General features: G+C 59.0%; 1 protein-coding gene across 4 annotated transcripts in view; it reads left to right on the forward strand.

Moving 5' to 3' along the window:
- Window positions 1-16,593, forward strand: part of DPP6 (dipeptidyl peptidase like 6) — an 859,550-nt gene extending 842,957 nt beyond the window's left edge. For all 4 annotated transcript variants that reach the window (XM_042927196.1, XM_042927192.1, XM_042927193.1 and 1 more), the window contains 7 exons: window positions 918-1,112; window positions 7,463-7,517; window positions 10,063-10,174; window positions 11,543-11,601; window positions 12,405-12,477; window positions 12,568-12,641; window positions 14,700-16,593. In XM_042927196.1, the coding sequence (XP_042783130.1) occupies window positions 918-1,112; window positions 7,463-7,517; window positions 10,063-10,174; window positions 11,543-11,601; window positions 12,405-12,477; window positions 12,568-12,641; window positions 14,700-14,846 (715 nt within the window). In that variant the 3' untranslated portion in view covers window positions 14,847-16,593. The remainder of the gene's footprint in view (window positions 1-917; window positions 1,113-7,462; window positions 7,518-10,062; window positions 10,175-11,542; window positions 11,602-12,404; window positions 12,478-12,567; window positions 12,642-14,699) is intronic.
- Window positions 16,594-22,052: the final 5,459 nt, after the last annotated feature.

Genomic DNA, 22,052 nt, shown 5'->3' on the forward strand with positions numbered 1-22,052 from the left:
CACCAGGGTGGCACGGCCTGAGCAGCAAGCTGCCTTGAACGCCACTCCTCTGCCAACAAGGACTTAGTTCAGACGTTTTGTTTGTGCGTGAATGAGCCCTCTGGCGGGGTCTGGAGAACGGCCTGGAAGAGAGCCGCTGTTGCCACCGCTGAGGGGGTCCTGACCGGGGACAGCACGCTTTCACAGGCACCTCAGATGCTGCCCAGCTGCCCTGAGGCTTAGACAGGGGCTGGCCTATGCCCCCCGGGGGGTGAGGCACACGCCACCAGACGAAGCACTGTCCCCACCCCCACGCCCCCCTCCGGGGTTCCTTCAAGGCAGGGCACCAGGGAAACGCTGACCAGGCTCCGGCCTGGCCTCTTGGAGCCACTGCCCCCGCGGTGACTGGAAAGAGACCGGGAGAGAGCGGGGCTGTCCGCGGTGCTTTAGGAGCGAGCGGGGTCACCCAGGTCCAGTGACCTGATCAGCCCTGCGCTCCTCGGCCGCTCCTGTCCTCGGGCCTCGGCCTTCGCACACGTGCCCGCCGCCTGGACCCCACGATCTGGTGCCGTGTCGCAGTCACCCACCTACCCCACCATCTGCACAGCCTTGGCACGCTGCCCACGGCCACACACACCCCTCTCCCACACGCCCACACCGCACACCTGCCTCTCTCACACACTCCCCAGACACATACCTCATACGTACACACGCCCCTGCATACACACTCCTCAGAGGAATGTAGGGGAGGAGGGGGGGAGCCCAGGGGAGGGGGACGCGCAGGTGGAGGGAGGGGGACGCACAGGGGGGAGCGCAGGGGAGGGGAGGGGGGAGCCCAGGAGCAGGGAGGGGAAGGGAGGGGGGCGGAGGGGGGAGCGCAGCGGAGGGGGAGGAGCGTCGGGCCACAGCGCATGCGCGAGGCAGGGCCTGTGTTGCAGGGATGGCACCCCCGGGGGCCAGAGTGTGGCCGAGCGGTTCCAGGTGAGCTGGGAGACGGTGATGGTGAGCAGCCACGGGGCCGTGGTGCTCAAGTGCGACGGCCGCGGCAGCGGCTTCCAGGGGACCAAGCTCCTGCACGAGGTGGGGCGGCGGCTGGGCGCCCTGGAGGAGAAGGACCAGACGGAGGCCGTGCGGTGAGGCCCCCGGGGTGGCGGGGTGCGCGGAGACCTTTCGGAGGGCAGGGGAGGACAGGGGAGGGCAGGGGAGGTGGGCGGTAGGTGCGGGGGAGAACAGGACCCAGGAGCGTCTCCCCTCCTCGCCCTAAGGACAGTGGGAAGGGCCCGATCGCAGCGACCGACCGCGTGCGCTGCTGTCCCGGGAAGGACTCAGGGGCCTGTGCGCCAGTCCTGCTGAGGGTGGATGGGAGGGCCGTGGACTTGGGCGGCACCGCGCTCCTCCCCGTTGAGGGTCCAGAGCGCAGGCTGACACGCTTTCACCGGGGGTGCCATCCCATCCCCCACACACCTCCCAGCCTCGTGCTCCGCGGTCTCGACAGTTCACTTTCCAGAGTCTTCCAGATGGATCTCGGATCTCTCTCGGCTCTGAGAAGGCTGGTGGCCCGTGGCGGGCGGGCAGTCGGATCCCTTTTGAGTGACTGGGACGTGAGTGATGAGTGAGTGGTGCCCCCTGCTAGGGGCGGGTGAGGACGCCCCCTGGCCGAGGATGTGATGTGTCCAAGGCCCTGTAAGTGCCCAGTGGAAAGTGCAGAGAGGGGGAAGCTTCTGAGGATGCCTCCGGGATGTTTTTGCCAGGGAGCAGGCGCACCATGGCCACCAAGCTTTAAAAATAAAGAGCCATTAGGGGCCCCCGGGGGCTCAGTGGGGTCGGACTTCAGCTCAGGTCATGATCTCACAGTTCATGGGTTCGAGCTACACGTCGGGCTCTGTGCTGACAGCTCGGAGCCTGGAGCCTACTTCGGAATCTGCGTCTTCTTCTCTCTGCCCCTCCTCTGCTCGTGCTCTGTCCCTCAAAAATAAACAGTAAAAAAAAAAAAAAAAAAAAAATTAAAATTAAATTAAAAAAAATTAGGAACTGTATTGGCCCTGAAGTCTAGAGTGATGGTGGCCTCGGGACGGATGGACACACAGACCCGGCCATGCCACGCAAAGCCCGGCTCTCCCCGTCCCCCTGCTCAGCTGGCCGTGAGGGCATCACCTGGAGTGACTCTCCTCGTGCCCACAGCATGGCTACCAGGAGCACCTCATTCCGGGCCTCTCCGTTCGCCTCCAAGAGGTTGGGGAGCGAGCCACCTCCAGAAACTTCCAGAAAGGAAGGGAGGAGCCTCCCCAGAAGCACCCAGCCAACCTCTCCTTACGTGCCCCTGCCTGGTCCAGAACCCGTCACCGGCGAGTGAGAGGTGTGGGCCGTCACCCTGAGACCTAAAGGGTCCCCCCATCCCTGCCAGCAGGGGAAGGAGGGTGGACAGCGCACGTGGGTTCTGTGCGGGAGGGGCGGAGCAGTGGGGGCGGAGCCAGCCAGCAGGTGTCCACCGAGGGAGGCCTCTCCGGAAAAGGGAAGGGGCTCCGGCTGGACTTGGATATGGCGGTGGGACTTCGTCAGCAGCCCTCTCGGATGGTAGCAGGGCCTCTGGCTGCAGGGGCCCCGGAAGGAAGGACGCAGTGTCCTTCAGGCGTACCCGCGGCCCGCACCCCTGCAGGCGCCTGGCCGTGTCTAGCCTCTCCCCTCTGAGCACAGGGACCAGAGAGCAAAAAGGCTGTTTCACACTCTAGGCGTTTTCAAAACTAAGGAATTGATCCGGCCATCTGTTCAAAAACCAAGGCAGAACCCATTCCGGAAAGACAGCATGTCAACCGACAGACCAAGCTTCCCAGCACCAGAATACACGAACTGATGAAAACCTTACAGCCACCTTAAGACACGCAGGAAGCCGAGGCCCAGGGTTCGCCCACGCCAGGGAGAACTCTGCAAGCTCTGTGTGCGGTCCGGGTCTGTATTTTCATTTCAGAGAGCAATCACCGCGTGGTATCAGAAGTCTGAGAGACCCTGAGGCTGGCCCACCCCTTCCGTGGTTCTCCCGTCTTCGTCCACCTCGTGTCTTGTCCTGGAGCCCCACTGGGTCAGCAGCTGTCCTCGCAGCCGACGCGAGCGGATCCCCTCCCAGGCCCGGCCGCTGCATTAGGGGAGAGGGCAGCCGTGCGGCACAGGGCGGAACCAACACTCACGCTCGCGGCACAGGCTACAGAAACAAACAGCCCTGCCTCAGGGGCTTCTGGGAGGAGGTGGCCTGTGGGCAAGACCTCAAAGGATTACTAGGGATCTGTCAGGCCGAACGCGGGAGATACACATTCGCAGCGCAGAACACATCGTGAGCGAAGGCCCGAGGCAATGCAAAGGCACTGCTGTTCGGGGCACGCTGAGCACCAGAACACCACAGTGTGCGTGGGCCTTTGGGGGGGGGGGGGGGAGGTAGGACAGGGCTGGATTGTGAGATCCCTCCCACGTGGTCCTGAGGAACTGCTGCTTGCCCTGTAGGAGCAGTTCCACAAGAGGGGTTTTCAGCAAGGAGGTGGCAGGGTCAGCTTCGTTGTTCGGAACCGTGACTGTGGCAGCGGTGCAGCAAGTCGCGTGGGTCAGCGTCCTGGCGCTCAAACTGAGTCGTTACGGGGGGCAGACGGGTCACCCTGCAGTTTGCGGGGGCGCGGGCAGGGTCAGGGAGAGCCAGTGAGGCTGCGGTGGCCACAGCAGGAGCCACTACCGGCCCGGAAGAGAACCTCGGCCACGGGGAGGGAGCACCTGACGGGGGCCGTGCCCCCCGCCCTCCCCCCCACTGGCAGAACCCACTAGACGCCAGAGGACACGGGAGCCATTGTGGCTGTTCGTAGGGCTCATCCTCGGAGGCACCGAGCGCAGCGGAGCCCCGTGGACAGTGAGCGAGGGGAAGCGGAAAGGAGGAGACGCCCGTGGGGACGAAGAAGGAAGAGGGTGGGGAGACGAGGAACCTTCCCCAGCCCTGGCTGCTATGTGGGAGTGGCCTCGTGGCCCCCAGAGACCAGCCCAGCAGGCGGGGCGACTGCCCCTGGCTATCAGTGCCCAAGGTGTGGCCAAGGACAGACCCACCAGGAGGGCACGGTCCCGGCCGACTGGGCAGGACCACGGCGTCCGTGAGTGGGTGCTTTGGGGACCGCCAGGTGGCAAGGTGGGGCGCGCCTGGGAGGCGTTTCGAGGCAGAGTCCCCAGGCTGGTCAGCGAGTGCACGCGGAGGCGGGCAGGGCGCCCTGCCTCGGAGCCGGAGTCAGGAGCCCCCGCCTGTCGCACCAAGCTGGAAGAAGGCTCTGGGCATGTTTCTCCCCCCTTCCGCCACCGTCGCCCCCTCTTTCTTGCCAGATCCAGGCTCTGGCTGGGGGCTTCCCCCACTCTGAGGCAGCCGTGTGGACCGTGGCACCTGTGTCAGCTGGGGTCCCCAAGAAGGGTGCCAGCGTGGACTTAGCAGACGGTGTCGGCAGGGCTGTTTGCGAAGGATGCCCGGGTGGCCACCAGACTGCAGTGGAGTCTGACACCGTGGAAAGGGGAGGGGCTTGGAGGACAAAGTGGGTACGAGGGCTTCCGGTGGCAGCGAGGCTCTGAGGGTCCCCGCCAGCATGACGGGAGCCCATCGCCGAGACAGGGCAGGATCCCATGCCAGGCAGCCGGGCGTGGTCGTAGGGCCCCTGCCGCACTCAGTCCCCGGGTTGGGATGCTGTGGACACCACGGAGGGTCAGAAGATGTGACCGCCGGTGGTCAGCAGCCCCCTCACGGCTGGTTCTCTCAAGGGAGGAGGGACGGCACGCAGGGTGCAAACTTGTACCCTGTCCCCCCGAAGTTCCACACCGCCCCACAAACAGCCCCGCTCACCCAGGACCCCGTGCCGCCATCTCCCAGGTGTTCTCCCGTCCACACGGTTCCCACCCACCCTGACCAGCGCTCGGCTCCCCCTCGGGTCCCCCTCGCTGCGCTAGGCTCCTTCAGCAGTGACCACGCCACACAACGGACGTACGTCCCATCATGCCACATCATCAGTGCTGCTGCCTTGTCACCGTGTTAGCCCGCCTCCCCCAGGAGACGATGCATCTTGAGGGCTGGAGCCCATCCCCCCTGGGCCTCTCCAAATCAGCAAGGAACCAGACTCAGAACACGCTCCATTAAGAAAGACACCCATGGGGCGCCTGGGTGGCTCAGTCGGTTAAGCGTCCCACTTCGGCTCACGTCATGATCTCGCCATTTGTGAGTTCGAGCCCCGCATCAGACTCTGTGCTGACAGCTCAGAGCCTGGAGCCTGCTTCGGATTCTGTGTCTCCGTCTCTCTCTCTGTCTCTCAGAAATAAATAAATGTTAATTTTTTTTTTTTAAAAAAAGAAAGCACCCTGATGGATTCTGCCTCTGCTTTTCACGAGGCCTCAGACAAGCCCAGTAATAAAAAAAGTGCTACCTGCATGTGAAATCGGGCTCTCCTTAATTTGCAGTTCTAGTCACCATAAAAAAAATCATCACATGGGATTTGCTCGGTTGGTTAGTGAAAATAGAAGCACAAGATAATAAAAATATTTGGTATTGGAAAAACAAGCACTCTTGGAAGACTCCAGAAAAATGAGGATCATTACCAAGATTTCTGGCATTTAGATCAAGAAGTGAGTCGCCAGGTAATTAGGTGAAGGGATTGCCAGACCCAGGGCCGCCTGCGGACTTGGAAGCAGAGCTGAGAAAGGAAATCCAAGGTGTTTTCCAACTTGGAATGGAGCCCTTTGGGGTGCACATCGCCCACGCCACACTCCGTGGTCCCCACAGACTGCCACGTGGATCCCAGCAAGTATGATCTGGAGGTCCGGCCGTGGGGCAGCATCCTCGTGGGGCCCCCCGGCGGGCTGGTTGCGAAAGCTGGCTGAGCCAGAGCATCTCACGTGTGCCCAAATGCACGTCTGAAAATCCAGGGTTTGGGTCTCCAGGAGAAAGTCAGGGAACTTGCAGAAATGTCCCTGCTGGGTCCAGATACGTGGGCAGAACTCTGCAGCCCACGACCCAGTGTGTGTGTGTGTGTGTGTGTGTGTGTGTGTGTGCACGCACGCGCACATGTGGACCTCCACATCCCGAGTCTGGCAGAGGCGATTGGAGGTCTACGGGGCTACCCTATGACACCCGCACAACATTTTCAAAAGCAAGTTTATTAAAGTGCTGTTAGTCCCCAGGGCTGGAGCATCACAGTTGAGGTGTGTTGCCTTTTCTCTCACTTGAGTAACTTTCTGTGGACCTACTTGTCCTATCTCTCCCTTGTTTCCGGATCCTGCTCACGCTGTTAGTATTTCTGTTCAAATGCTGAGACACATTCGTAACCTGTCCACTCCGGTTTTCTTCTCTTTTCCGCTCCTGTGGGGCTGGTCTCTCTAGGACCAGCTTCAGCTGTTTTCACCACCTTCCTCCGTCGGAAAAGTCGGGGACATTGCTGCTTCAAGCTGGGCCCTCAGCCCCCAGGACCTTGTGTCCATTTACCTTGGACGTTGGCCATGGAAGCGCGGTGCTGACCACGGAGGACTGGCCTTGTCCTGGGACGCGGGGTGGGGGAGTCATCTTAAGGAAAAAAAAGAATTGTCTCTGAGGGCTGGTACCCAGAGTTTTAGACACCCTTCAGGCTGAGAAGGGCAGTTATCAGGGATGGGGTGGCTCCAGCCTGCCAGTAGAACACAGAAAACAGAAACACAGGAATAATCCCCAAGAAGCAGATAGAAACAGAAGGAGCAGTGCAGGGAGGGGCTCTGGCAGCGGGGTGTATGCGTGGAAGGAAGCAACTTGCAGAGATCCGGAAAGCAGCCGGTCACGTGCCAGCAGGTAGCAGGACTCCCGCTGCTGAATTAGGGCCCGGAAACCAGAAAGATTCCCGTCATTTTGTGGGGAAAAGGGGCGACCGGGGAGAGCAGTGAGACTCTGGCAAGGGCAAGGCAGGACCCGGACAGTGCCAGGCAAGGCAGGAAGCACAAGGCAGGGCTGAGTCTGCCACCAAGCAGGTGCAAGACAGGGACCCCCACCTGGGAGTTGGGGACAAAGGACATTGCAGGTGGATTGGGAGCCCAGCACCGTGACTCCAAGCACAGAACCGGAGTGTCTGCTCTCCAGGCCAACCCTGCAGGACGCGCCCAGAGTCTGGGGTGGCTAGAAGCCACATGGTCCAAGTGAGGGGCAGACTGGAGCAGAGGACAGGGACCCCACAGGGCCTGTTCTCTGGATCGGCATCAGCTGCTTTGCATTCCTGGCTCTCGGTCGGCAAGTTTTACACACCTAGACAGCTCTTGTGAGGGCACTTTGAGGTTTCTAACATGGGCAAGCTACCTGTGCGCTGAATAGAGAAAAGCAACAATTACCTTCGAATTCCAATATTTCCTTTGATTTACATGGGGGGGGGGGGGGAGTCTTCGTGCCTGAAATGGTGGGAAAGCACGGCTCTGGGCCACCATGCAGGTGCACAGTCACTCAGCCCTCTCTTCTTTGGCCTTGCAGGATGATGCTGAAGGAACAGTACATCGATAAGGCGCGTGTGGCCGTGTTTGGGAAGGTGAGCCTGTGCCCAGCACCCATCCCATCGAGAGCCCTGCCATCACCCAGGCCCGGTCTGATTTGCTCAGAATGTCTCTCGGCCGGTGCTATGAGAGCAGTTACATTTTTTTAATAGCGAGAGGTTGGACGCTTAGCAATTCCAGCAAGGGGAGCCACCATTTGGCCAGCTTATTTATTAGAGTTTCACTCTCTCTGTTATCTAGAAGGAAAGAAAAAGAAGCCAGATTCATTAGGTTCCTAGTTACTTTTCTTATGCAAGCCCACCATGGTGCTGATGTGGTGCCCCAGGAAACGAGGGAACGCAGGAGCCTTTATTTCCGCGTATCTTTATGTGCACTAGTCAGGTTAGCTGACGTGGAAGGAGTAGGCAGTTCACATTCCTCAGGGTGGCCCAGCTGGTGCTGTGCAGGCCCCGGGGCTGCAAGGCAGGCCTGTGGGGGGCCACCTAGTACCACCTGGGCACACGCTCCCCCCCATTCTTAGCCTGGATCTGTGAGCCTTAGACTTCACAAGGCACAGGCACAGATGGATAGACACAGATCCATCACCCCTCCAAGGGGACACTCAGAGCACAGGCCCTCGGGAAGCACCTCAGTGACTGCAGTGCAGGTGGAGATTCAAACGGTAATCGGTAATCACAGGACTACCTCTAATGTCATCGCCTCCGGACCTTCCGTGCCCAGCGTTCTGTGGGGCCAGTGTACAGTTGAGACGTGGCACCACTGGGCGGGTGACCCCAGACACCCCTCCCACACCCCCGCTGGCACCACCAGAGGTGAGGCGGTAAAGGGGAGGGCCCAGGGGCTTCTCTCTCAGGCACAGAGTTCTGGAGCTTCATTCCATACTGGCGGAGACCCACTCACTGCCCGAGAGGGGCTCAGAGCCAGTCGGATCATCTGTAAGTGTAACTCTGGGCGTCGGCATCTATCACCCACCCGCACCCACCCGGGAAAGTTGCTGCCCTACGGACTGCCTGCCGGGTCACGGCCCCCAGCCTGGACCTGTCTCTGTTCAGTGCTTGCTCCTCCTCAAACACTCACACAGCCTCTTGAGACGGACTTCTTTCACTGAGCAGTACGCGTTTAAGGCTCTTCTCGGGGCTCCATAGCTCGTTACTTCTCTGCACGGAGTAATAGCCACGTACCACAGCCCGTTGGTCCGTTCACCGACTTGCGAGTTTTGGCAATTATGAATGAAGCTGAGGGAACCCTCCACGTGCAGGTTTTTGTGCGGATAAAAGTTTTCCCCTCCTTTGAATAAATACCAAGGAGCACGATTGCTGGGTCACAGGGTAAAAAGTGTGTTTAGTTTTGTAAGAAATCCCCACGCTGCCTTCTAAAGTGGCTGCCCCGTGCGGCATCCCAGCCGGCAGTGAGTGAAGGTTCCCTGTTCCACGTCCTCACCAGCATTTGGTGTTGTCAGTCCACACTTTTTTTGAAAACAGATGGCAGAATGACTTTAAGGACTTCTAGATTCCACTGACAATGAAAATTATTAACCAGAAACCAAAAAGACACTTTTACTGTCATTAAGATAAGACACTCGTGTTGTGTTGAAGGAACGCTATTGAGTTATAACGTAACGAGCGTATAGGTCATAACGGTTAATTCTACAGTGAGTTTGGCACAGCACGGGCTACACGCACAGTCTCCGTCAGGTGTATGGCTCCTTCACGCTCCATCCTCCCACCCAACACACACACATTCACACACCCACACCCCCACACACACGCCTTCCCATACAGAACACACAGACCCCCCCCCCGTGTACACTTACGCACACACTCATGCACACACAGTCACGCACATACACAGACTCACACACACATACTCCCTACACACACACACACGCCCACACAACACCGTTAGCAGCCCCCATATCCTTAACATACCTGGCTATCTCGAGCCCGTGCCCCTGTCCCTCCCCACCGCCGCTCATCACAGCATCTCATCTGTGTCCCACTCCTCTGGGATCTCGAGACAGAGCACATCTGAACCAAGCAGCTTTGAAGGTGCCCGTGGCAGATAGCATGTGACGTTTCACTCTCCCCGGAAGGCCCACGTTCAAGCAGGGGCCTTGCGTGCCAGCCCCAAGGTAGAGGGACTGTAGGATGAGAAGGACCTGCCGTGCCCCCTGTCAGCCCTGAGCCGGGCACTCTGGCCGACCAGCCCCTGGGCCCTTTTACACAGGCTCCTTGTTGGCCCCTGACGGTCACCTCACGTGGCTGGGTCCGCTGGAGTCGGGAAGGCAGCACGAGGCACTGCAGGAATATGCTGGTTCGGGAGGGGCCTGACAAGAACCTCACGCGCAGCTCCTGACCCGCGACCGCAGCTCCCATCACGTGGCTCCCACGACCCCAGGCCCACAGACGGGAGGCGTGCCTCATGCAATATCTAACCGACAAGGTGTTTGCCTCTCATCCTTTTTTACTTTTTGGCAGAAGCTACATGACAGTGGCCGCTGAGTCGCTGACCTACGTCGGAGGCTGTTGTGACAGAATCCTCGACACGTTGCCCACTTGTCCCCCTTTCTGTCTCTCGCAGGACTACGGCGGGTACCTGAGCACTTACATACTCCCAGCGAAGGGTGAAAACCAGGGTCAGCTTTTCACCTGTGGCTCTGCTCTCTCTCCAATAACAGACTTCAAGCTCTACGGTAATGGTCTTGACGCGACAAGGCCCCCGCACGGCCCCATGCCTCCCGTCCCGCCACACTTCCCCTGCCTCCCTTGCTTCATGCACCCACGGTGGGTGGGAGGCGACCCGGGCTAATGAGAAACCTGGACAGAAGCCTGGGAAGGGGAGGGAGGGCTTCCGGTCACTTGTTTGAATGAAACCGGTCAACCCCCCGAGACCCGTAAGTCACGTTCCCGACACACGAGACCAGGAGCTCGAGACCCACCCAAGGGTCCCCTGGCCGACCCCTCCCCGGTGCCCCATCTCAGCACCCAGGACCCCGTGAACTGTGAGGACCTCTGACCCCTGCAGCCAAAAGGCTCACCAAAGACACGTTGACAAATGCTCTAATGCCGACTTGAACTTGTAGTCCCAGCACTCCCCTCCTTCAAACTCGTAGTAATTTAAAATTCGTTTTCCCATGGGAATACATGTAACGTATTTCAGATTTTTTTCAACTCAGTGAGACTTTCTTAATTTTTTTAATCATGCGGGTTCAAAGGTGCCTGACTTGGATGCACATAAATGTACCATCCTGCACCTTGATAGGTCACAGCCCCAGGTGGGGGAATCCTCCAGTGCCATCTCCACTTAATTAAGGATGTCCCTGTGACGCCTGGGTGGCTCAGTCGGTGAAGCGTCCGACTTCGGCTCAGGTCATGATCTCACTGTTTGTGGGTTCGAGCCCCGCGTCGGGCTCTGTGCCGACAGCTCGGAGCCTGGAGCCTGCTTCCGATTCTGTGACTCCTTCTCTCTCTGCCCTGCCGCTGCTCACACACATTCTTTCTCTCAAAAATAAACCAACAGTAAAGAAACAACACTGTCAAGTAAACATTAAAAAGAAAACGAAAGATCCCCCTGCCCCCGGCAGAAGTGTTTGGTGCTTCCTCCAGCCTGACTTTGCCGACAGGCAGACGTCAGACCCTCACCCGGGACCGGACACCGACATGCCTAGTGTTTAAAACCAAACAAAACAAAAACAGAAAAAGAGCAAATCCTGATGGCAATCTGCTCTTCAGGATCTGTAGCCTTTCCTGTATTTGAAACAAAGTGAGGGCTTATCCTGCTCACGGGGTTTCAGAGTCACTGTTTCACACGGTTGAGGTTTTGCTGTATTGCTTAAAAGCCGGCCACCAGCTCTAAGACACTCGAATGTTACCGGGGTGCTGTCTGATTACCTGCGTGAAGCCCCGCAGGCTGAGGCGGTGTTTTAGAAACAAACGTTTGCCCTGAAAGTGTGGGTGAGCCCACCCTCCCTGCCCCAGCCCCCTGCCAAGGACGTCCCCGCATCGGGGGGCTCGGCACCGGCTCCCCTCGGGTAACCCTTCCCCCCTCTTCTCATTTCCAGCATCTGCATTCTCCGAGAGGTACCTGGGCCTCCACGGACTTGACAATAGGGCATACGAGGTACATGTGGGCAGGATGGGGAATCGGGCAAGCTCGGGCCGCCCCTCCGGAATTCCTCTCTCGCACCCCTCTGGCCCCCCGCCCAGTTCTGGGACCCACGCTCCCTGCCCGGGCCTGCTGGTCTCCCCCTCTCCCCCACCAAACTCGCTCTGAGAAAACCTTCCACCGGGCCGTGAACCCTGGTGAGCGGGGCCTCTCCCGGGTCTGTCCGCTTTCCCTTTCTGGCACCCGAGAGGCAAGGAGGAGAGTTAGGAAAGTCTTCGGACGGGCAGAGGGTCTGTCCCGGGATCCACAGTCGTTGGCACGGGTGACTGCCGGTCGCTTCATCCAAGGCTGGTTCTGCTTTGAGGAGATAAGCCCCTGGTTGGGCTACAGAAAAGTTCTCCGATACCACCTGCCAGGCCATAGCCACCGAAGTGACTCAGTGCAGGTGTCACCTGGGTGTTTCTTCAGCGGGGTGAGGGGGGCGTGAGGGGGAGGCCGGACTTCTGTTGCCCGGAGGACCTGGCTTCAAAGCTGGGATTTGCGCGTGGACCACGGGACTCTCTGGCCGGGCTGTCATCTCCCAGTGGCACCGGCTGAGATGGTGGCCCTCTGGGGCCACCTGCCGTGGGCGGAAGGGAGCTCTCCTGTGCCCTCTTCTCTTCCACCCCTTCCTCCTCCTAAGAGGAGCTCATGCAGGGAGGCTTCTGGGATGCTCCGTGCGCTCCCCTCCCCTGCGAAGCCCCCGCTTCTCCCAGGACGAACACCTCGCTGGCTGCGGTGAGGTCCGCTAACTCTGTCCCCTTGCCCTGCCCATGCAGATGACCAAGGTGGCTCATCGAGTGTCAGCCCTGGAAGAGCAGCAGTTTCTAATCATTCACGCAACCGCTGACGGTGAGGACCGGGGACGCTCATTCCCTGCATCGCCCCTGATGGTGTGCTGGGTTTAACCCGTACTGTCCTCTTTTTTGTTTTCTTTAACAGAAAAAATCCATTTCCAGCACACGGCGGAACTCATTACACAACTAATTAAGGGGAAGGCTAATTACAGCTTACAGGTACAGTATTCGCACACCCACTCTGTTCCACGCTTGGAGAGACACATTCTTCTCGTGGAAAAGGAACTGATTGGTATTCCGTTCATCCCGTGTCTGCAGACGCACCCGTGTCGCGGCTGTCAGAGACGGGCCGGGGCACGTCGGGCCAGACGAATTAGCGCGTGCTTATTTTCTCCACTAATTGATGCTGATGGCTCGGTTCTACACTCGAGCTGTGTGCAAAACCCCTGTAGCACCCCCCCCCACCCAGTCCCGCGGTGAGCAAGGTCAGGACAGCCACCACACCGCCACGGTGAGGCTGGTGGTGTCCCTGGCGGGTGACAGTGGGACTGTTGTCCCAGTGTTGACCAGAGCAGCATCCTGGGGGCCTTGGGGGGCTTTACACGTGCAGGTCCTGAAACTTGTCTCACTGGCCTCCTGCCGGACAGTACCACACGTTAACTAAATTCTGGAGGAATGTTCCAGAATCATCTGTGGCTGAGCAGCCGTTAGAGTGCTACCCTTCCCATGAAACGTACTCACAGCCTCGTTTTCCCTGGCATCCAGTACTGGCCCAGCAGCTCAAGGCTGGGCTTTTTCCAGCAATGCACAGTGCTCCTTCTGGAAACATCTTCCATTTCCTTCTTGACCAGGGGTTCCCTTTGGCAAAAAAGACCCCGATGGTCTTTTCAGGTCCAGGGATCAATGGCAGATTTCCTTCCCTAAGCATCCATCAGCCCTCAGACAGCACCGGCCCCAGCACCGACCGCTGCCTGCCTTCTGTCTCCAAGCCCCTGGCCTTCTGGCATCGCTGTCTTGGAGGGACACGTGTGTCCCTGCAAGGAGGGGGCTTGGCCTGAGCTGCTGAAGGGGGAAGAGAGGACTTGGTTAATGTGACCTTTGAGCTCACTTTGCAAGTGTTCAGATCATAGTGAGTTTGATAGCTGCCGTGGTGTAAATACATTTTACGCACCTAGTGCAGCCGTGGTGGGTTACAGGGTCAGTCTCCGTGTGCGGATGTGGATCGCTCGCCCAAGAGATAGACTAGGCGAAATCGGCAAGCTTTTGAGCAATGTGCATTGTAGACCACACTCGAGACAGCGAAAGGGACCCACGCCCAGCGCCGGGCCTGCAGGCACAGCAGAGGTTTTCACAGATCCTCAGTGAATTTGCAACAGTAAGCAACTCCAGAAAAGGGCACAGGGACAGGGGACCCGGGTAGGAAGAGACGTGCCTCCTGCTCTGTGTCCTTCTGTACCACAGACATTCTACCATATACATAATAGCTCACTCTCATCGGTAATAACTACTCTAAAGTAACGGTGAATGCCCGCCTCCAGAGACACAGAGGAAGACAGGATTCAGAATGCGGGAGGCAGCAGGTGTCACGGGAAGAAAGTGGGCTTCCAGGTCAGCGAGACTTGGCTTTGAGTCCCTGCCAGAACAGGTGCCTTTGCGTGGAAATGGTGTGGCGCCTCTAGGATACGGGGACGGCCATTCACATCGTCTTCTTCGCGTTCCCCGTGTCCTGGCCTCGTTCTAAATGCTGCAGGGAGCATAACGTTTAATCCTCACAAAACGATATGAGCCGGATTCTGTCACGGTAATCATCTCCACGTAACACAGCTGGAAACTGAGGCCCAGGAAAGTTACCTGCCCACGGTCAGAGTCCGAGCCAAACGCGGGTGGCCGGGCCCCAGAACACAGCAGCAGGATTCGGCCTGTGAGGGTTGTAGAGAGAGCACAGAACACTTCCCGTGTCTTTGGGGATCCTGGGCCCTGGGGCCCTGGGGCCCTGGGCCGGAGCCTCTGTGGTCCCAGACCTCAGATCCGTCCTTGCTGCAAATGCAAACCAGACGGACGGCACAGGCGGCACCGAGTCTGGTGACCAAAGTGTGGTCTAATTTAGGCACCCGGTGCCCTGAGTGCCCTGACGCCAGCACTGGAGGGATTTAGGAAATCATTGCTCGGGCCGACTCCAAGCCGCATGCGGTGCCCGGGCCGTGCTGGGTTTGGGGGGGCGGGGGGTGGGGGGCGACCACCCCAGCGGTGAGTAACCTGTCCCTGCCTTCCCCGCAGATCTACCCGGACGAAAGCCATTACTTCCACAGCGCCTCCCTGCACCAGCACTTGTACCGGTCCATCATCAACTTCTTTGTGGAGTGCTTCCGGATTCAGGACAAAGTCCCCGCAGCCACAGCGAAAGAGGAGGAGGAGGAGGACTGACCCGGGAGCCGGAGCCAGAGCCAGCCCTGAGCACGGCGGGGGCTCCCCCTGGAACAGTGTGCGGCCGGGACCCCACCCCCCTCTCCCGCAGAGGCCGGGGCCGGGGCAGCAAGCGTGATTTCCATAGCATGTGTCCCGAAGGCGGTTTTGCTTCAGAAACCAGCTCCTTCCCAGGCCGAGACGCGTCATCGCCCCCCGAGGGCCCCTCCCCGCCGCGCCTGGAGCGGCCACCGCAGCAGCATGGCCTCCTCCTGGCCCCAGGGTGACCGGTGCATCCCCCGGCCCCTCCCCAAGGAACGAAGGACGGACAGCAATGCAGAAACCGGCCCTTAAATCCCAGCTCTCCCGCAGTAGCGCAAAGACCCGCCCTGGCCAGCGGCCGCGTCCACATGAGCAGTTTTCCACCCTGTCTGATACACCCACGCCATGGAAACGACTATAGCACAATTATTTTAGCAGTACGTGTTCATAGATCGGCTCGCTCCTTTCTGTAATTCGGAGGTCCGGCGTTGTCAGGGCTGAACCCGGTGTTCCCATAGCTTCGCTAATGGTTAACCTTATGGAATTAATTCGTATTTTTCTATGGTTTTTACCTGGCACTGTCTCGGGTCACGGGCTGTCTCTCCTTCTTTGTGTCTCTCCTTCTTTGCGTTCTTTCTTGGCTTTGTTTGCTTTCTGTTCTTCGGTCCCCGTGTAGGCTTTGCACTTGTTTGGATAAAGAAACACATCAGAAGCAACTAACTGCTCTCTCCTCAAGATTGTCTTGAGACTTTGTGCAGAAATTTCAAAAACCTGAGGGGAACGAACATCCAGTACTATACTAAAAAAAAAAAAAAAAAAAAAAAAAAAAAAAAAAATCCTAAATAAAACTTCTTTCCCACGAAGCTGCATTGGGATTTGGCTCAGACTCACGCTATCCACGTATGTCTTGAAGCCTGTCCTTTTTCCCCCTGATACCTTGTCAAAGCTTTTCAGATGGCATTTGGTTAAAAAAAGGTAAAAAGACTAAGGGTGGACTCCATCCCCAGGTCTGTGCGCGTGTTCAGGGGACAGGCCAGGGAAGCGTGGGCGCGGGCGGTGGCCTCCCGCCCCGGGGACGGCTCGGTGGCCCCGCCACCGTGCGCCAGCAGCCTGTCCACGTGTCACACACCCTCCGACGGGACGAACCCCCGGTGCTCCCGGTGTCTCTTTCATTTCGTTGTATATAAAGACGGGATCGGGCCCTGGCCCCCCACCAGCTCATTTCGCCTGCATGCCGCCGCTCTGTGGCTGACCCGCACTCCCCACCAGTGCCAGTCGGAAATGCATCGATCGCTGTTGTTTCCCTCGGAGCTCGTCGACCACCTGAACGTCAGTACTGATCTCTCCAGCGTCCGGTCCTGCCGGGGGGTCCTTGACATGCCGTCGGCAGAGATCTGTCCGCGTCGCTTTTCGGTGTTTGAGGGCGTGGGTCTCGTCTCCGTGAGCTTGCAATGTCAGTTGCAGTCAGCGCCATCGGAGGGTCTCCGTCACCGGATTTTTTCGGGTGAGACGCCGTCACTTGCGAAAAGGACCGACGCGTGAGCAGCCGGACCGCTGTGAGCCGTGACCGTGCTTTCGCCATTCTCAGCGGGCTTGACCGACCGCAAAGCCAACTAGGTCCGACAGGGGAAGCCAGCTGTGGCCGCGAGATCTGGCAGGAGGGGAGTGAGCATGTGGCATACTAGCGTTTGTTCATCCATGGAATAAAACATTATTTTACCACTCGGATAGCTCTTTTCTTGCTTATCCTCCACCATCTCTGCCTAGGAAGTGTGCAAAGCGTCAAGTGTCTCAAGGTACTCACTGAGCCCCGACCATGGATGCCTGTCCCCAAGAGCCTGGTGGGCGGCAAATACAAACCGCACCTGTGGCAGCGGGGTACGGACGGAAGGACAGGACCACTCAAATATATCAAAAGTCCCAAACCAACCAGAGAAAATGAATTTCAGTCGCGTCTTTAAAGTTTTAGGGTGAGGACACAGAGATATTCCCTAACACTAAGAGCAAACCTGGCTCTCAGTCGAGACCACAGCATTGCCCGCTAGAAAACTAGGAAAACCTCCGTCTCGGTGGCATTCCCTGGCACACGGGCTGCCTCGCTCTCGGAGGTGGGCCCGCGGGGGTGGGGGGCGGAGCTCTATCCTCACTGGGCTGAAAACACGCCCCTCCCTCTCCTGCCTGACTTAGCAGTATCCGAATGATGATTCTGTGAAGGCTTGATTGCCTTCCGGAAGCCCTGTTAAAGCCCCAGTGTCACAGAGGGACTGGAGAGGCATTTCAGGCCTCCTCTGGCCGTCTTCCATTAGCAGGTGGTGTGAGTTCTTAGGATAATCACAGGAGACACCGGGAAGCCTGGTAAGATACTGGATACGCAGACGGAGGATGTCCCCAGATCATACGTAAACACAGAGCTCTGACCCCCAACCCGCGGCCACCGGTCGGGGAAGCCAAGCCACGGCCTGCGGCAACCAGCCCCAAACGGCCAGGCCTTGATCAACACCCGCCAGCTCCCCTCGCTCTCGCCCCCACCTCCAACTTAGGACTGACGGGGAAAGCCAAATACGTCCCCCCAACCAACCGCGTAGGATCCTGCTTCTGGTCAGCCCTCCTGACTTCCCCACGCCCACGGCCCCCAGCGGGGCGCACCTGACCCCCTTTTCCACGGTGCGGCTCCCCTCTGCCAGCTCGGAGTCCCCCCCCCGCCCCCACTGACATCCCGCCCCAGCACGAGGGATGGTGACTGAGCCCCGGGGCTCCGCGCTCCAGCCACCTGGGAGCTAGCGGCCCTGCTCTCTCTCACGCTGGTGGTGTCTTCGTCCGCTCAGGCTGCCGTGAGAAAACCCCACAGACGGGGCACTCACACAATAGGAATGTACTTCTCACAGTCTGGAGGCTGGAAGTCCAAGATCAAGGCGCCGGCTGATCCAGTGCCTGGTGAGAGCCGTCCTCCCGGTTCATAGACGGCTGAACCGTCTGGCTGCGTCCTCACAGGGCAGAGAGGGAGGGGTCGGGTGGGGGGGGGGCTAACCCCACCATGGGGTCCCACCCTCATGACCTCATCTAAGCCTAATTTCCTCCCAACGACCCCACCTTGTAAAACCACCACCCTGGGGGTAAGATTCCAACCTACGAATTTGGGGAGGATACAAACATTCCGTCCCTGGCAGGTGCTCTTTGTTTAGTTTCCGGCTGGCAGAAAACAGGTGTTGGAGAGGTGTTGCTGAGGAGTGGGTGGGAGCCCTGGCGGTCAGGAGGAGGGAAGGAGGGGGAGGAAGGGAGAGGGACAGGGACACGAGGGGAGGGAGGGAGGGAGGGGGGTCCAACCCCGGGGACACTGCCTCCGAGCGGGGCTCCCCGGAGAGTCGGGATGGGCCCTCCTGCAAACCACAAGCTGCAACGCTGCCATCGGCCCCCGAGCCCCATCACTGCACGGATCGGATCGGGGAGCTAGAGCCCAGGGGAGGCAAGGCGGCTGCCCCCCAACCCGGGAAGGCAGCAGCACTAGGTGCTTCTTCCCCTCGCTGTGTTTTCTCGTGGGGACAAGCTCCAGAGGCCAGGTTCCCGAGCCTCACGGGCGCCGCTGGGGCTCTCGGCCTCGCCAGCTCTGGGGGCCCAAGCCCCCGGCCAACTCGGAGCCAGCCTCGGTGGAAACGGGTATCAACGTCTGGGTTCCGAGCAAACCCCAGGTCGGGCCTCCTTGCTAGAAGTCTCGCGTTGCGTCAGCGGTGGCAGTTCTGGCGTTTTGTTTCCCGGGCTGGGATCTGGAGTGACACAGGGGAGCGGAACGGCCCCGTCAGCCGCACCCTCCACAGCGCGGCCCTCGAGCTGTGGTGCTGACCAGAGCCCGCGACGGCGCTCTGCAAAGTAGACCGGAAGCCCCGGGACACCGACGCGCCCGTGTGCACCCGTCCGCGCTTGAGAGGCATCACGCTGAATGCCGCGGCTCCGGCTGGCCTCTCTGCCCCAAGTCCCCTTGAACCCAGAACCAACCACCTCACAGAGGCTTCCCATTTCCTGTGGGCCCGTGTCCGAACTCCTGAATCATACCTTACGGTGCCCCCAACCCCCAGGCCCAGTTTATCTCACAGACTTCCCCTCCCCTGACTGCCCTGCGCACGCGGCCCGGCCACGCGGACAGGCTGTCCTCTCCCTGCACGAACCCCACACGCCGCTGCCCCTACACGCGCTAGCTGCCTTTACCGCGACTTCCCCTTTCACAACGATGATTCCCAGCCACTCGGACAGCCCGGCCTGGATCATTCTTTCAGCGGCGGCCGTCCTGTGCAGGCAGGGAGCTTAGCTGCTCGCTGCCCTCTATTTACCAGATGCACTATTTACCATGACAGTCAAATATGTCCCCCAACATCGCCCCATGTCCCGTGGGGAACAACATCACCCCAGTTGGGAGTCAGATCTGTTTAGATGCTAGGCCAGGTTCACGGGCTAATTGAACAACTCTGCACTTGCCCGACCCTGGGAGGCGGCATCGCCTTGGACCTCACAGCCTACGTGTCTTACCTGCCTCGCCTTAGGGCCCGGCCTTACTGCACAAAGCCTTCCCTCGCTTCTGTTCTGGAGGCTGTCGAGAGCTCTATGCCCATAGAGAGTTTATTCTGACTCGTCAAATGTCTGTTTGCTAGATCTGAAGCCCTGGGAGGGCTCTGCTTCTGCTGGGGCTCCTGAGGCCTGACTCCTGTGACCAAAGAAGACTGCCGAGGTGACCGCGGGCCTCTCCAGGCCGGGCCGTTACAGGTACCGAAGCTTCTGCCTCGTCTCTGGGATCAGGCTGTGAGGACGCTCAAGCAGCCCCAGGTGAGGAGCTGAGGTCTCCCCCCACAACACCCAGGACGCACGAGGGCACCGCTTTGGAAGTACGTCCTCCTGCCCCATCAGTCCTGCGGAGGCTGGTGGCCGGGATCTGCCAGGCAGGCCACTCTCGAGTTTCCGACCCTTAGAAACGGAGCTGATAAATGAGCATTACTGTTCCCGCCACTGAGTTTGGAGTAATTTGTTACATGGTGTCCGATAATATAACCCTGACCGTCCCCCTTCCCGTTAGCTATGGAAGAAGCTGGGGACGCACGGGATGCCCCATAGATGCAGCAGACTCCCCGCCCCGCCCCGGTCTGGCTAAGGGGGTGGCCCCAGGCATCAGACACCTGCTCAATCAGGAGACGTTGCCAGCTGGGGGGAAGCAGGCCGGTGGCAGAATTCCCGCAGACACTTTCTACTAGGCACCCTCGTTCTTGTCTCCCTCTTCCTTAGAAATGGGCCCCCAAGTTTTAGCTGGGCCCGTGGACATGCAGAGGAAAGAAACACAACTTCCGGCCTCCTTTGACTAACCTCTGGCCGCTGAAATGCACGTGCAAATGCCAAGAGGCGACTCCCACCGTCCCACCTTAAGAGGCCGCAGGTGAGCACCCTGTCCCCTCGCCGTCCTCTCTGTTCCCTCAGGGCCAAGCAGACACCCGTCCGTCAGGTGGCTCCCACACGTCGGTGCGAGCACGGCTCCTTTTCAGCGGCCCGGAAACCTCTAACGGGTGCTGCAGAATGTTTTTGTAAGGGCTGGTTATTCCAGACAACAAAGCCCTCGTGTTGGGCAAAGGCAGATGACGGCACAGCCGTTCACTCTGCACAGAGCAAGGGCCGCGGCAACCATCGTGATGAACATTTATCGAAAGCTCGCTTGGTTCCAGGCACGGTTCTGTGCACTCCACGTGGATCCACGCACAATCCTGACACAATTCACACATCGATCTACAACGCCCTGTGAGGCTGTGTTCTTGGCTACGTTTCGCAGACCAGGAAAGAAAAGGAACAGAGAGGTGCGGGCACCGGCCCGGGTGAAGGAAGATGGCTAGCTGCCAGAATGGGGCCCCTGCCACCACTGAGCTCCCCTCCAAAGGGGGCTCTCACTGGGTCCTAAGCCAGAGTTTAGCCCTATCTGGGCACAGGTGACCTGTGACCCCTTGTGACCACCAAGCACTTGAATAATAGGTTTGGTTTTGGTTTGGGTGGTGCCGATTGGTTTGTTTTGGGGGGAAAGAGTACAGGAGGGGCCTTCTGCCCAGGCGCCTGAAGAGAAAGTGACTGGAAGGCTCTAACTCTGTGACAGGAGCTCAAGCCAGAGCTGACGGGCCCATTTCCCGGGAGAGAGGCAGGTGAGGAGCTTGGGAGGTGGGCGTTCTCCCCACTTCAGCGGGAACCCACAGAGCATCCATCCGGTGACTCCTCCGGGGGATCCGGGGCCACCCTGGCAGCCCAGGGTCTGCAGCCCGTGCTCTGCTGGTCGACGTGGCCGGACCCAGGGTCGTGAAGGGCTCCAGAGGGGACACGCTGCCCCGTACGTCTGGACAGGCCGCACACACAAGCAGGGCGGGGCATCTGTCCTGCCGATCCCACGGAAGCCCTATGCCGGTGTCTGTGCTGGGCTCTCTCCCACGCACTTTTGGAAGGGTGTTCTCAGAAGGCGAATGTCCCAGATTAAGACAGCAGTGGGCGGAGCCAGTGACATATAAATCACTGCCATCCATGAGACCCCGGGGGAGCTTGGGGTCTCTACTGTCATGGGTCAAGTAGATTTCGCTGCCCGTATTCCTTATGGGGAGGGGGCATCTTAAAACCAAATATATATAGCAAACTCATTGACTAAAAATGCACCAAACAACGTCCCCCAATTCTGCTTTTGAACGCAAGCAGATTGTTGGAGTTTTATGCCTCCGATTATGTTAAGAAATCTATAGTTTCTAAATAACCATTTTTTACAGGCATCTTGCTATTGTCTACAAGTCAGAATAATGATTTGTTGAATGATATTCCTGCGCTCAGAGGAAGAAGACAGCCCGTTGAGCTGGACATAGATGACCGTCCCGGCCGTGTGCTGGGAAAGCGCGTCTCCGGGAGAAAACCGTTACAAGCGCCCGTCTGTAGCGTTTGCGGATTTCTGTGCCGTAAATACTTCTATTGCCGCCAATTTCAGAGGGTCAGCCTAACATCCCTGAAAACAGAGCTGGACCGCGACGGGCAGGATTCCTTCTTGCAACACCTTCCGTGAGGAGCGGCGAGCTTCTCTGGCCGCGGACCCTGACATCTGGGGCCACCGTGGGAAGGGAGGGGGCGGGGCTCCTAGACGGAGGATGCTAGCACTGGGAGAAGCTTCTGGCCGGGTCACAAAACCACACCCTC

The sequence above is a fragment of the Panthera leo genome, chromosome A2, assembly GCF_018350215.1.
Source record: "Panthera leo isolate Ple1 chromosome A2, P.leo_Ple1_pat1.1, whole genome shotgun sequence".
NCBI lineage: Eukaryota > Metazoa > Chordata > Mammalia > Carnivora > Felidae > Panthera > Panthera leo.